Here is a 16,773-nt window from a genome sequence, read left to right on the forward strand (position 1 = left end):
TTATTTATTATTATTATAATTGTAAAATTAAATATAAATAATTTTTTTATTTTGTTGTAATTAATTTTCATTTATAATGATTAAGTTTAAAAAATCAATAAAAATAAAAATAAAGTATTAAATTAAACAAATAATTACTTTAAAGATAATATTAATAAAATAATTATTTTAATTTACAAAAATATTTAAAAAGTAAAATTGAAAAATAAACATAAACAATAAATTTTTTTTCCTTTACATATATAAATATAAATATATATTAAATTTTATAAATATTAAAAAATTGGGGAAGGTTCATGACCCTTTTATAGATCCGCCGGTGCCCATAATCGATAATTTGTTTTTAAATATGTGTTTGTATAAACAACTAAACCATTTTAATAAAAAAACCCTTAATCACACTAATTTATGGACCTGAAACATGAAACCGATTGATCGAAAATTGCCAAATACGTATATATTTGACCACATATATAACTAATGGAATTTACTGTTTCTCCTCGTTTACCACAAAACATTTCTCTGTTTCATCATCTGCCACGGAATCGTAAGACACAAAAAGTAATCCATAAAATAAAAGTGCAACATATTAACAAATGGAGAATCTCATCAGCATTTTAGTTCTTCCTGAATATTACATCTCATCTACAGTCAAAGGCTATACATTATTGGTATAAACACGTGTTAACTCTGAAATGGTACGGAAAAACTGAGAATAGTTGCCATAAACACGTCCAAAGAACTGTTGAAGATTAATGAAATCAAAGGACTTCCTCTGAACCACATGTTTTCACAACAAAAGGAGCATTCAACTTTTCTTATCCTAAACAACGTGAAACAGAACCAAGAAAATATTGGAATTGTGGAACATTTTCATCCGCAGAAACCTAGCTTGCAAAAGGTAGAAAGACAGAAACAAGTGACAATTAAGTTCATCTAGTGGGACTTGTCTTGTGGCAGAAATACAAAACCCAACACCAACATCATACCAACCAATATGGGAATATACCATAATGGAAAAACAAAATTAATAATTAAACATTTCATTTTGGCTAAGCTTCTTGCTCGCAGTGGGTAGCAAAGAAAGAAGATTGATCCTTTCCATATATGTTGTTAACTTTATAATAAAAATATTATTCTTAATAATAACATTTATTATTTTTAACGATAATATTATAATAATAATATTATTATTATTATCATAATTATTCTATTACTATTGTAGAAAATTTGCGTAATGAATAAAAGTCCTTATTATACCTAATATTTTATTATAGTAATTTTATAATATTTTTATAAATATTAAGGGTAGCTAATAAATATTTTAATAATATTTTTACACTAAAATATTAATTATAATAACTAAATTAAAATTATCAATATTGCTATTTTTATTATAATTCATTTTTATTAAATAGTTTTAATTTACAATCACACTAGTTTTACTATCGACGAAGTATTTGTAAAAAGTAAAAAAATAGTTATAAACAAACAAGAAGGCATAAGCCCAAACAACTATGGAAAAGAAAGAGGATACACACTTTATCCCTTCTTTGAACCGATATTAGTATTATCCATTCTTAATTGTCTAAGCATATTATATTTGAGCTTTTACATAATCATTTATCTCTCAGTTAAAGAAGAACAGAAGCGCTTATACCCTCAAGTATTTTTAGATCAAATTTCTTTCTCTCCAAGATTGATATGTGACGTGTTGTTAACGGTGTTAATTATTTTTGTTCTGAAGGGATCTAATTGAGTCACTTTTTCAAAAGTGGAAACACAATTGACACTTTTTTCCCACGAGTACCAAATTGACACACTTCTACCAAAGTGATTTTGATGGAAAGATTTTCAAAGTAGATCTTCTAAAGTGTTTTCTAAGGCCAATTTTGTTGGTGTTTCACAATGCACTCCTCTAGATCCTATTGAGGAGGAGCAATTGAGGAACATGCGTTGGTTAGAGGCGACAAGTGGAAGGTTAAGGAACGAATATATGAGGTTGGACATGTTGATCCTCACGAAGATTGTGTAGACAATTACTTACAATAGACATAGGTAAGTTGTAGTGATCAAGTTCCTTTAAAGGAGATTATTCAATTTCGAGAGCAACTAACAACTATTAAGGATCGAATGTCCGATCAAATTTGTCAATTAACTTACTAGTTTCAAACCTTACAAAATTGTATGGGTACAATCATCCGGTGTCTCCTGCCTCAACTAGCAATTGCTACACAAAATATGTTTCAACCACTAAATACTCAACAACAAGTAAATCAAGTGCAGGACAATCAACAAGAGCAACATTGAAGAACAACATAATTCACCATGTAGTTATACTAATTATTAGTGTTAGAAGAATAACACAATTCCTCATGTGGTACTAATTTTTAGTGTTAGAAGATTTATCCAACCATCTTAATTCAAAGATGGTGAATTATGTTATTCTTCTAACACTAATCAATTTTTTTACGAATTTTTTTCCATAAATAAATCAATTTTATCTATAGATTTTACATGTTACCTACCTATTTTTGTAATAGGTGATATCACTTGTACATATAGAAGATATCTAATAATAATATTCAATTTTAATATAGTTTTTGAAAAAGTTTATAACAATATTTATTTTGAATGTGATAATTTTTTATTCAACGTTTTTACTGAACTCTAAATCAAAAAAGTATCTCATGTGATTTTTTCTCTCCACCATTTTATTTATAATTTAAAAATACTTATGATGTGATTATAATATTTGGAATTTGATAAATTTAAAAGTTAACTGGTATTTTAAGAAATGATTTAATTCAATTCATTCAATATTATCAATAAAGTTATCTTAAAAGACTTTTCCGTGATTAAGATTTGTTGATTATCGTTGCTCCATAAAATTTATAAAACTTTTGAACTATTATTGATTGACAAAGTTTTTTACAAACTTTCTTATTTAAGTAAAAAAATATTATTTTATTATTTTATTTTAATTAAAAAATAAAAATTTAAGTTTGTTAATTCTATTTTTAGAAACTTTATTAACTTTGTCAAAAAAAAAAACAATTGGCAATAGGTAATTTTTCAAAACTTTTCCATTATATATATGTCAACCATCATCTAATCCTATTATTGCCCTTTATGTTAAACCTTGATACACTAAAAAATATTGAACATACATAAAATATATAATTTTTATGATTTGAAATACCACATAATTAAATAAAAAGTATTCTGACAACAAAGGTAGAATGAAATAACTCATTCACTATTTATGTCTACATCTAGATAATGCTTAATATTAATATTCAATTTTAATATGTTTTTTGAAAAAGTTATAACAATATTTATTTTACTCTGTGAACTCTCTCTCTCTCTCTCTCTCTATCTCTCTCTCTCTCTCTATATATATATATATATATATATAGTCCATACTACTATAAATTAGAGGCTCTGCGTTCCTCTTTCTCATATCAAGAACAATCCATCCATAAAAATGAAGTATCTAAGCTCCTGTTTTACCTTTGCTACTGCCATTCTTCTTCTATTTTCATTTCATCCTTCTACAGCAGATTCTCATGAAAAGTTTGTTCAATGTCTTTACAATTATCCCCATATAACCAACTCAATCTCCAATGTCGTTTACATCCAAACCAACTCTTCATACTCCTCTGTCTTAGATGTTTCCATTCAAAATCGCAGGTTCTTAAACATAACCTCAAAACCCCAGGTCATTGTCACACCACTTGACGTTTCGCACATTCAGGCCACCATAATCTGTGCCCAACGCCATAGCCTTCAAATTCGAACTCGAAGCGGAGGCCACGATTACGAGGGTCTTTCGTACGTTGCCGGGGTACCATTTGTCGTCGTTGACCTCATAAAACTTCGAAGAATCGAAGTTGACATAGAAAACAGAACTGCATGGGTTGAAGCTGGGGCGACCCTAGGTGAACTTTACTACAGGATTAGCCAGAAAAGTAAAACACTTGGGTTCCCAGCAGGTGAATGCCCCCCTGTGGGCGTTGGTGGCCACTTTAGCGGTGGTGGCTATGGATACATGATGCGTAAGTACGGTCTTGCTGCTGATCATGTAATTGATGCTAAGATTGTTGACGTCAATGGTAATCTCCTTGATAAAGAAACAATGGGCGAGGATCTATTTTGGGCCATTAGAGGTGGTGGTGGAGCAAGCTTTGGCGTCATCGTGGCTTGGAAGATAAAAGTAGTTCCAGTTCCATCAACTGTCACAGTATTCCAAGTTGCAAGGACGTTGGAAGAAAATGCAACGGAGATTATTCATAAGTGGCAGCGTGTGGCAAACAAATTTAACGAGAGCATAACCATGAAGGCCAACATGGTAAGGGTAAATTCAAGTAAAAGTGGGAATCCAACAGTAGAAGCGCAGTTTATATCCTTGTATCTTGGACGTGTTGATGAGCTGATTCCGATGATGCAAAAGAGCTTCCCGGAGTTGGGTTTGGTGAGAGAAGAGTGCACTGAGATGAGTTGGATAGAATCGATTCTGTGGAAGGCTGGATTCGCAGACGGTGAACCCACCGATGTTTTGCTGAACAGAACTCAATTAATCGGTTTGTTGTTTTTCAAAGCAAAATCTGATTATGTGAGAGATCCTATTCCAGATGATGGGTTAGAAGGGTTATGGCCTTTCTTTTATGAAGATGAGGCTAAATATGCTTACATTCAATTCACTCCCTATGGAGGAAGGATGGATGAGATTTCAGAATCCGAGACTCCATTCGCACACAGATCGGGCTACATATTCCACATTCAATACGGTGTGTATTGGGAAGAAAAAGGGGATGAGGCAGCTCAAAGGTACATGAATTGGATTAGAAGAGTGTATAAATATATGAAACCTTATGTTTCAAAGTCTCCAAGAGCTGCATATATGAATTATAGAGACCTTGACATCGGAGTTAATAACAATGGTTACACAAGCTTCAGCCAAGCCAGCATTTGGGGCTTTAAGTATTTTGGTAATAACTTTAACAGATTGGCACAAGTGAAGACAAGGGTTGACCCTCGAAACTTCTTCAGAAACGAACAAAGCATTCCTCCTCTTATCTCCAAGGGGGACATTAATAGACCTTCTTGGGTGCCATTATAAATACTTTGTTATTTACTATTAAAGGTGTTAATGAAGTGCATGCGATGGTATGAACATTACTCTTTTGGTAATTTTGTCAATTATTCATCTTATCTACTTAAAGCTATTAAAATAAAGGAAAATCATTTTTTGACTACTAAATTTTGACAACTTTCTCTTACAACCTTAGGTGACATCTTCTAAGTGGTTTTTCATTTTTCCATTTTCTTATTCTCAATATTTTAAAATCACTTAGAAGATGACACCTCATGTTGTAAGAGAAAGTTGTCAAAATTTAGTAGTCAAAATATCATTCTTCTAAAATAAAGCTACTACATTTAAAACAACACTCTTATGGAAATGTTGTCAATAGTGCATCTTATCTACTTATAGATGGTACTTAAGTCTGTTCTTAAGAAACTCAGTATGAACTGTTCAGGACGTCTTAGAGTTTTTAGATGTAAGTGTTTTCTATTAAATGAAGTTAAAGAACTGCTAAAAATGTCTAGTAGATTCAATTGAAAAGAGATAGTTGATGACATAAACTAAATTCAGATACTTAATTAGATCATTGTTTTACTTAAATGCAGGCTGGCTTATTATCATTGTTTTATTGACCATAATGCATTCTTAACTCTTTGTAAATTTTCATATTTAATATAATTTTGTTCCATCACTCTTGTGTTTTATTCTTGTTTTAATTGCATATTCTAGATTGAATGCATATGTGGAAATACTTGTTAATTGAAAGATAGTTTGAAAAACCTGATTAGAATAGAACCGCTATTGTCAACACCCAATTTCGTCCGAATTGTCTTTTCTTTATTTATTATTATTATTATTATTATTATTATTATATTTTACTTTGATTTTATTATGTGCTTTTATCTTATTTTATTTTTATTTATTTCTTTTATTTTTTCTTTTCTTTTCTTTTCTTTTTTTTCTTCTTTTTTTCTTTTTCTTTGTTTTCAATTTTCTTCATATTTATTTTTTATTTTATTTTATTATTATTTTAAAAAAACGGATTAAAAGAAAAACAAAAAAAAAAGAAGCAAAAATTAACGGATTAACAAAAAGTGAAAGGAAAAAACAGATCTGAAAAAAAAAAGCAAAGAAAAAAATAATGGAACAGAGGTTTGGCATAAGCATTTAATTTTCTGAACAGAGGAGGCTAGCTCGTTCCTCATTTGGTACCTGGAACGTCCCATGGCTGCTACTCATCACACAAAAAAGGAAACCGCGGGGTGACTGAAGGAAGATGACAATGGATTGATTGAAGAGGGAAAGTGGACTCTGTTGCAGACAGAACAGGCGAAGAAGCAACCGCCGCTTCACACCTTTTTACATTTCTCAGACAATGAACAAAAGCAGATCTCATAAATATGAAAAAAGAGAGAACGAAAAACACAGAGCTAACTGGCAGCAGAGAAAAGATTTCAAAATATATCCAGAGCAACAAAAGAAAAAAGAACTTCGTAGCACAAAGGAGCTCGAACAGATTTTCATCACAGAAGAAGAACTGGAAAATGACAGAATAACACTTGGAAAGAAAACGCAAACGAGCAAAAAAGAAGGAAGAATCGTAAGCACTTCATATGAATATGAATACTTGATGACGCAGTTGCATTGTGCTTGAGAATAATGAACATAATGTAGTCATATATATTGGGCTTTGCTTGTCATTTATTTGGCTGTTGTGTGCATTACAGTACTGTTGCTTGAATTCTCTATCATTAGAACAGAACCTTTCCCCATCATTCCTTCACTCACTTCCATCCTCACACAACTCGCACACATTCCATCCTTCATCTTCTTCACTAATAATCCTCCAAAAACCACCCTCGTATTGCTTCCTCCATTACTGTCACGCTCCCTTCATCTTAATCATCCATCTGCACAAAAACACGAAACAGAGACTCAAGAAAATACCCATACAAATCCCCCATTCACGTCTTCACCACTTCAACATCACACCATTCCCCTGCCCAAGAATACAAAACAGAATCCATTATCCCTCACCTCACCTTCAATCATCTCCTTCACACCACAAACCAACCCCTCCCACACGGTCACCAACAAACCGGAACCCCATTCCAGTGCCAAGCACTCAAGTCTCATTTTCCCCAATCAGCCACATCCAATCATAGCGCATAGATGAACAAGGAAGTAGAAACCCTCGCCGGCGGCGAGGAGCTCTGAACGGAGGAGCGTGGCCGCGTGATGGTTGCAGACCCAAACGCGGTGGCTGGCACGGTGGTGGCGAGTTGAGGGAGTCACGGCGCCTTTCTCTCTCGCGGAAGAAGAGAAGCAAGGATTGGGGATGAGTGGGCGCCGGAGTGGGCGCCGGCGACGGCTGGAACCGTTGACGTAGCCCCCGCTGGTCACACAAGCGAGATGCCGCCGCTATCTCGCGTTGGGGAGGAAGGAAGAGAAGGACGTGTCGCTGCCGGCTAAGCTCCTGGCGGTGGTCGACGTTGTCGTTAGGGTTCGTCGCCGGCCAGAATGAGCGCAGAGTAGATGGGTGATGATTTGTTCATGCGTGAGGTGAAGGAGAGGGCCTGGTGATTTGGGATCTGATTTGCTGATCAAGAAGAGATTAGGTTAGATTAATTAGGTTTCTCGTTTAGGGCTTAGTTTATGTGTCAGATCAGTTTTGCCTTCTACACCCCACTTTTGATTTTCACACCCTTTTTTTTATCTCTGCACCTCCACTAATTTGTTTTGTTCCTGTTGTGTTTTTCTTTTTCTCTCTGCGCACCCTTGTTACTTGCTAGCATCACACTCCCTTTTTTGGACTAGTTTGCTACCTGCCGCACCCCTATGTTCACTAACTCCACCACCCATTTGTGTTCTATTGTATTTTTTTATTTGCACTCCCATTTTTATTGTATACACCTGATTTACTTCATGTACCTCCCATCAATCACTCGTGTACCCCCATATTTTGTTTTTCACTTTCATCCTTCTTAATTAAATTATTTCTTTTTATTTATTTATTTGTTTATTTTCATTTTGTTTTATTTATTTATTTTCGTTTTTTTTTCTATTCCTAAAAAACCAAATATTTGAAAATTAAAAAAAAAATTGCAAAAAAAAAATAGAAAATCAAAAAAATAAAAACGTTCTCTTTCACTTCATTGTGTTTGTCCGGTCGCTCGCATGACACTTATTTTCTAAAAAACACCAAAAATAGTTTTCTTTCTCTTTTAGTGTCTGTCCGGCTGCTCGCGTCGTATGATAGATATTTTCAAGTAATTCAAAAATACCAAAAAAATATGAATTTTCAAAATATAAAAACATCACCATTTTTAAACAAAGTCTCTTTTAAGAACTACATGATCCTTGATTCTCCCCTATGTGATACGTAGGAGCAAGGCCAGTCTTTGTCAGGTTCACCTCCAAAAATCAAATCATTTTCTCAATTGTTTTCCAAATCGTTTCTTTTTAAAGAACTTCGTAACCCTGATTTCTCATTTTGAATGAGAATACGTAGAACCAAGGTCAATCCTTGTCGGGCCCAAAAAATAAAAAAATATTTTTATTTCTTTTTAGCATCGTTGTCTTATTATTTTTGGGGAAAATTAACATTTTGAAAATCACATCGTCTTTGCATTTTTTAATTAAAGGTGCCGCCCTTGGGCGGACGCTGTAGGGTGATAACACCTTCCTTACGCGTAACCGACTCCCGGATCCAAAATCTGGTTTTTTTGCAGACTTGTCTTATCTTTATGGTTTTCCATAGTTTTCTAGAATAACTATGGTGGCGACTCCAAATCTTTTTTTAAAACCCGTTTTCTTTTTTTGTTCGTCGTCTCGTCGCGATTCCGGTTGCGACAACTATTATAATAGATTTCATATGCTAGACATAGATAAGAATATAACATCACAATCTTGCTTATTAATGCAAACTTATACTAAAATTTGTTAAACATAAGGTTTTTTATTATTCAAGTTTAGACTAGTCGTAAGATATTACAACTTGTTACAAAATGTGTGAATGCTAGAAAAGGAATTAGAAGTATATTGTTTGGTGTTTTTTATTTGAATTGAAACATGAAACTCAATTCCAATAAAGCATTTATCATATATTGTTGCACACCATATGTTTGATAAAATTATAAAAGAGTTTTATTTTTGTTTTTTGTGGTATTTGTTGTCTAATTGAGTTATGAATTGTAAGAGTTGTCGAATGTTGTACAAGCCTTTTGAAAAAAGATATTTGGACTTTCTAATTTATTCATTGTGCAATTTTTTACATTTGTAAATTCGGTAACAACTTACAACTTGGAAATATCTAGTGACTACCTACGTATCACACTAAAGATGGTTAAAAATACTAAAGTAAAAACTTAAACAAAAGACAGCACATATCACTCATATTAAAAAGAGGAAAATGATATAGTGACAAAAAAAATGACAACTCCTCTCACAATCTTACGTGGTAGTGAGAATTTTATTTTATTTATTTTTAAATAAATCATAAATTTAAACAAAAGCGTGATTTTGAATCCCATTTTCAACTGGATCTTCTTCAAGTCGTCTTCTTCTTCCTCAACTCGTGCTTACCTCTCTATGTCGCTTACTTCCTCAACTCGCACTTCCTCCACTCTCGTCTTCTTCAACTTCTCGACAAAGTGTTGAATCCTTCTTTTTCTGGAAATCCCTTTGGTTCTTTGTTTCCCCTTTGTTGTTGTTGGTGGAAACGTTCCTCATTTGCCCAGTGTACGAAAGGTGTGATTGTTCATTGTTGGTATCGGTTTTGGCAGAAAGGACCCACTTTTTATGTAGATTGTAGTGGCGCGGTGACAACATTTCTGCCAAAATCGATACCAATGACGAACCACCACACCTTTTGTACACTAGGTAAACGAAAAACATTTCCACCAACCGCAACAAAGGAGAAACGAAGAACCAAAGCGTTTTTAGAGAAAAAGGGGTTCAACAGTTTATCGAGAGGTTGAAGAAGGCAAAAGTTGAGGAAGCATGAGTCGAGGAAGAAGAAGACGAGTTAGAGAAGATGCAATTGAAAATAGGATTCAGAATCACGCTTTTATTTAAATTTAGGGTTTATTGAAGAAGAAATAAAATAAAATTTTCACTACCACGTAAGGTTGCTAGAGAAGTTGTTATTTTTTTATGTCACTATATCATTTTCCTAAAATGAAAATAAAAGTGAAGTTGTCACATGCCCTTGCGGCTTCCGTACGAATTATTTATGTCGAAGTCCTCGTCAATTCTAACAATTTCTAATTTCAGATACGAATTAAAACTCCTCACGCACCCGATTTCAAACCAATTACACAGAAGTTGTCATATCTTCTAACAATTTCTAATTTCATTAAAGTCGTCAAGTCGGATAGCGATTTCAGGACAAATTTATTTTAACTAAAGTCGTCACATTTCCATTCGACTTTACCTTTTTCTCGCTTTTACACATAAATCATCATGCATCTACATGACTTTCACTTTGAAATCGTCTTCCTCCCAGTTGACTTGTCCCGTAATGTTTTAAAATTTTGCCCATTCATGTAATTTTGAAACAAATCTGCTACATATGTGTAAAAAAACCTACGTTTTGCTTAACAGAACTCAATTAATCGGTTTGTTGTTCTTGAAAGAAAAATCTGATTATGGCCTTTCTTTTATGAAGATGAGGCTAAAGAGGCTTATCAACTGGATTAGAAGAGTGTACAATTATATGAAAGCTTATGTTTCAAAGTCTCCAAGAGTCGCATATCTAAATTAGAGACCATGACATCGGGGTTAAAACATTGGTTACACGAGCTTCAGCCAAGCCAGCCTTTGGGGCTTTAAGTATTTTGGTAACAACTTTAACAGATTGGCGCGCGTGAAGACAAGGGTGACCCTCGAAACTTCTTCAGAAACGAACAAAGCATACCTCCTCTTATCTCCAAAAGGGGGACACAAATAGACATTCTTGGGCGCACCACATGCCATTATGAATTAAGCTACTTTATTTCACAATTAGAACCTAAAAATATTGATGATTTAAAAGATGAATGTTGAATATCTGTGCCTGAAGAGCGTAGTCGATTTGATATAGTATTATATGCGTGAAGAGCTTAGTATGATATTCAGTGTTTGTATGTAAGGCAAGATAGCGGTCCAACCCTAAGGCAAGATAGCGGTCCAACCCTAAGACAAGACAGCGGTCCAAGACAGCGGTCCAACCCTAGCGGTCCAACCTCAAGGAATCCCATAATAAGTTGCTTTATTATTTGACTTTTACGTTTATAAAATGCAACATTCATCAATATTTTCAAAATATTCCTTTTTATGTGTAATAAATTGATTTGTAATATTTTGACTGGTTACTGATCTTAACAACTTCTTAACAATGAACTCGAATAACACAACTTGCCCATTTTTGTTGCTTTCCTAAAACTTGCACCATTTCAAAAATTTTGAAAAAAAAAATTCACGCTGCTTTTGCCTAATTATACTATGGTATTAACATTTTTAAAATGAAAACATGTATCATACCGACTTAATCTTTTAATTTATAATATTTATTTGTATTATTACCAAAAGTTGCATAATCTTAAGATTGAGCTATAAAATTTAAACTTCTCAAGCTTTAAACGCTTTTTTCATGTTTTAGCATTGAATAAAGTTCATATGCAAAAAACTCTATTATATTTCTAAGTAAATTAGAAAAACAAATAATAATATGAGAAAAAGAGTATGAAAAATAACAATGAAACTCTATTTTGGTGAAAACATATACTCACATGCATATATTTGAATCTCTATATATATATATACATATATATATATATATATATATATATATATATATATATGTATATATATATATATAAAGATAAATAATATAAGATTTTTGAATTTTGTTACTTATTACTAAACTAGTTTTTAAAGGTGAACTTGTTACCAAACTATTAACAACTAGAGTTGTGTCTTATATATTAACCAAGTATTAAACAACCCATAAATAACAAACATTAGAGGTCTCGAAAATAGCAAGCATTAGACGACTAGAAAATATAAAACATCAGATGACTCATAAAATAAAGACTAGTCGATTGAGGCATTAGATGACCATAAAAAGTAAACATTAGAAAAGTTAAGTAATGTAAAATTATTAGACGACTCAAAGAAAAAAAAGCAATATACAAAATGAAGAAATAAAAGATTAGACAAACATAGAAGCGAAAAATCTAAATCATGGTCAACCATTCTTCATTCTTAATTACAATGAATTAAGCGAATGTTACTATTTAGCTTCCAAAAATGGTGTCGATCGTAATGGGGATGCAAAAGGGCAAGGGCTAAACCTAAGCACAACCCACTCTATACATATTGAAGTGTATTTATAAAAAAAATAAGAGCAATTGATTTTATCGTCGGCTTGGTCGTCGCATAATTTAAAAATACAATCGTTAGATGGCTGACGCATATTAATTCAATTATTGGCGTTGGTTGGCCCACGCATACATCTCTTAATTAAAAAAAAAATATTTAATTAGGTTATGTTTCGCAGTCAAGTTTCTCCCTTTCCTAATTTCATTTTGGCTCCATTTTGTTTGTCTCACAATAACCTGTTGCCCCCCCCCCCCCCCCCCCCCCCCCCCTCTTTTTCTACGACACAATGAGTGCCACAACCATTGCATCTCATTTATGAATGTTTTGCATCTCATTTCTACAACGAGTTCGAGTTCAGGGTTTGGAATTGGTTAAGCAGAATCGGGGGTTCTTGTGAAGTGTGAGTTCGTTCACCCAATCTGCCATGAGTGTGAGTGAAGCTTCAATGACGATGAGTTAGTGAGCAAGTGAGTAAGTAACTCCTTCCCCTTTTCTCTACGACGAGCTTCAATGGCAGAAGTGAGCCTTTAGTGAGCCACATTTCCTTCCTCCTTTCTCCGCAATTGCAAATAGCGTTTGTGAGTAAAGCTGTGAGTTTGCTTCTGCATTCACCGTCAGGGCTTCTTCAAGTCACTTTGCACTCTTCAACGACTTATCACGCACCACTTTGGCCCGAGAGCATCGCCTTCGCGCTCACCTCCAAAGCCCCTTCCAACGACACTCGCGCTTCTCCGTTTCGGCCACCCTATGAGCCAACAAGGGGAGCAAAGAGGTTTCAATTTCCATTTTCAATTCCCAGTAACTCCTTATGCCTCTCTTTCTTAGTTTGGGGTTTTTCCTATTAAGGTTTCTTTGCTTTGTGTTTTGGGATGATTAAATCCAATTTGAGTATGAAAGTTGAATTGTTATAGTCTTATTTGTGTGATTGAGTTTGTGTCATTCTTGCTTTGTCTATCTGCCTGATGCATGCTCTGGGAGGCTTTGTTTATGTTTAAGACATGCTTCTCAACTGCAACTCTTTAATTTGAACACCAAGAGTGAAGGTTGTATTGTCTAGTGAAGATTCAACATCTGGTCGATGGTCATTAAGCGTTTCAAGTGGAGGTAAAGAACTTTTAGAGAGTTAAAATATTTAACTTGAGGTGCCTAATTGAGTTGGGTCTTGAATAGCATATTATTTTGACTTTTGAATAGCATATTACTGATATGGAAACTTGTAAAAGGTCCGAGCTTGTGTGTTTGCTACTATTCTTTGAGACATTCGCATAGATAGGTGCTTCACAGTCTCTCACTGTTTACTAATATGGAAACTTGAGACCAGAGGGAATATGTCGTTTTCCAATCTTCATTTATTGAAAAACTAATGGACACTAAGAAACTGCTACAACGAATTGATCAAATAAAAGATTAATCCATCCCCACTTATACCTTACTAACTAGGAGAACATCCTCATAAAAGATTAATCCATCCCCACCTATACCTTACTAACTAGGAGAACGTCCTCATAAAAGATATATGGCATTACATGTACCCGCCATACACACAAAATATGGCTGTTATAACCGCCATTTTATACTCCAAATAATCATCTATTTAACAATTTTTTTTTGTAGTGAAAAAATAAAATTTATGTATCATAAAAGAAATGTAAACACTAGAATTAGAATTAGATAAATGTTTTTGTTTCCTATCAAACAACCTAACATAAGTCCACCCAGAAAGAAACTTTCACAAGAATGGATTCTAAACCTAACTGGAAGAGTAGTTTTGGAACAAAAAAATGAACTGTGATCTTAAAAAAAAAGTAAAATTTAATCATGCCAATGGTTAACCAACATTTCAGACAAAAATAAAATATTATGCATTAAGTCAATTAATGTACAGAGTATATTCCAACCAAAAATAATAAGTAAATACTTACATGTTCTGTCAACAAAAACTACAATGTATTAGATCCAATTATTTGCTCAATAAATTGCATAATGCTTACATCACGAGTTAGAAGTTATCTTCCTTGGTTTTATCAAGAGATCGAAAGTGAAAAACCTAAAATACAAATATTAAAAAACTAGCAACGAGAATCATAAAATGTATAAACAATGAAAATAAATATTTATATTGAACTGAATAGAATGAATCGAATGAGAAATATTCAAATAGATATTAAAAAAATATTTCAATATCTAAACTTGGTGAATGTTTGACCTAGGTAGTTCTTATGCTCGTGCCTCGACACGAACTCATCAACCTCCACCGGCAAGTCGTCCACCACTTTCTCGTGGCTCGCATTTCTCCTTGGCGGTGGCTACGCTGTCAGCACCATCGCCTGTTCGTTGGAGCTCGAAACTGAATTCTTCGGCCGACCTCTGGACTCTCTCCACTTCTTCGCAAAGGCAAGAGGCGTCGGAATTTGTCGTCTTGTCGCCTTGTACAACACCGTTATAGGTTGCCGGAAGGATGATTATCGGGCCCGAATCGGAGCATTGGTCTCGCCGGAGGATTTGGGCCTATTTTCTTGACCTAGGAAGAAGGCGACACTAGGTATTACTGTAACAGGCAATAAGAGTTCCAGGGGAAAGGAGTTTTTTTATAGATATGAATATTTCAAAAGGATAATGATATAGTGATATACAAGATTTTGACTAGTTCTCTTACAATCATATGAATATTTCAAAAGAATAATGATATAGTGACATACAAGATTTGATTACTTCTCTTACAACCATTCATTGCAGGTAAGTGTGTATTTTTTTTTTAATTGAAAATCATTTTAACGTTGGCAGGAGGCAGAGAGGAAAAGGAAAGAAAAAGGGGTTTGAACAAAGTGGGTTTCAAAAAGGTTGGACATCTTAAATTCCTCCCCTTCTTCAAGTTCTCTTCTTCTTCGACTCCTTTTCTCCTTCAACTCCTCTTATTATTCAATCTCACATGAAGCTCTTGAACCCTTGTTGTTGGTGTTGACTACATTGTTGTTGTTAAAAGCTTTTTTGTTTATCTTCAAACCCTTATTGTTGGATCCCGCATTGTTGAAACCTGGCTCACTTGTTGAAAGTCATCTTCATCTTCGAACCCCTCTTATTGAAAGTTTGTTAAACCATGTGCAAGTTCCAATTCCTCGTAAATTTTGAAAGCCCTAAACCTAATTTTAATTTTTCATTTGTATTCAATTGGGGTTTTATCGTAATTTTCTTTGTGCAGTTTCAGTCATTCATTGCGGAAGAGTGGTATTGGTTGATTGGTAAGCACTCTCTCGTTATACAATGGTTATTTGTGTTCTTATTCAGCCCCTTCTGCATTCCTTCAATGATTAAGAACAAAAGTGAATCATAATCCCTTAATTGGTGATGTTTTTCAAATTAACTTAGGTACCTACTATCAGAAGTACTTGCAAAGTCAAATGTAAATAAGTGCCAACCCATGTGATTTCTTTAGCACTTTTGTGATACCTCTTAGCATACTTGATTAAATAAGTGTTCACTTTAAGGTTTTCAAGTAAACTTGATATTTCCTGCATTTACTCATAACATGTGAGTAAATAAGTGCAAACCCATGTATAAGTATTTGGACACTATGTTCCTAGGCAAAGAATACTTCACAAAATATCATTTTGACAAGTTGGGTGAATGAGTAAAGTTTTGGTCATCATTCTGGAAGTATTTCAAGTTATTTTTACTAAATATTATATTGCATTCCACTATGAATTATTTACAATAGGTTATACTAACAAAATATTTCTTCATCACAGGAAGAGCTTCAACAATTTAAACAATACTATATATGCGAATTGGTTTTGGATACAGATAATATTCACCGTGATACGATTCTTCACGCAATAGAGTACAACACCTTTTTATTTCCTAATAGAGGAATGAAGTTGTAAAAACTTGTAGCATTACCATTTGAATATATTGTAAATGAATATCTTTATTTAACATTACAAGTTCAATGAAAAAAGTTTATGGAAAGTTTGACTATTGTTGAAGGTAAATTTGTGCCCTCATGTTTGTTGATTTCAATGTAAACATTATGTGCCTTGTTTAAAGCTATTAAGTGCCAACCCACGAAATTTGAATTGCGCATTACTTGTCAATGTTGATTACACATGTCGCACCATGATTGTGACTGATTCACATTATCAGTAACATGTAACTGTAAATGGCTGAAGAAGTTTTTATCGTATTAACCATGAATAACTAAAGCACTTCTCCTCTTTCTAGGTTAGAATAACATATAAGTCCAGTATGATAAACATGTGTTAACTAGGAGCCAAGTAAGTGTTAACACACGTTGTATGTTTTTCACTTTTTGAACATGGTCAGAATTG

The 16,773-nt window shown here is 33.5% G+C and overlaps 1 protein-coding gene and 1 long non-coding RNA gene across 2 annotated transcripts; both read left to right on the forward strand.

Annotated features, from left to right (window-relative positions):
* Positions 1 to 3,460: 3,460 nt before the first annotated feature.
* LOC114175087 (berberine bridge enzyme-like 18) lies at positions 3,461 to 5,202 on the forward strand. The gene has a single exon (XM_028059845.1). It carries the CDS (start codon positions 3,488 to 3,490, stop codon positions 5,120 to 5,122), a length of 1,635 nt encoding a protein of 544 aa, XP_027915646.1. The 5' UTR covers positions 3,461 to 3,487; the 3' UTR covers positions 5,123 to 5,202.
* A 9,223-nt stretch (positions 5,203 to 14,425) lies between these two features.
* Positions 14,426 to 16,362, forward strand: LOC114179892. The gene is made up of 4 exons (XR_003603544.1): positions 14,426 to 14,990; positions 15,233 to 15,288; positions 15,648 to 15,687; positions 16,195 to 16,362. It is a non-coding gene; the product is annotated as an uncharacterized LOC114179892 (long non-coding RNA).
* Positions 16,363 to 16,773: the final 411 nt, after the last annotated feature.

Source organism: Vigna unguiculata, chromosome 3 (genome assembly GCF_004118075.2).
Source record: "Vigna unguiculata cultivar IT97K-499-35 chromosome 3, ASM411807v1, whole genome shotgun sequence".
Taxonomy (NCBI): Eukaryota; Viridiplantae; Streptophyta; class Magnoliopsida; order Fabales; family Fabaceae; genus Vigna; species Vigna unguiculata.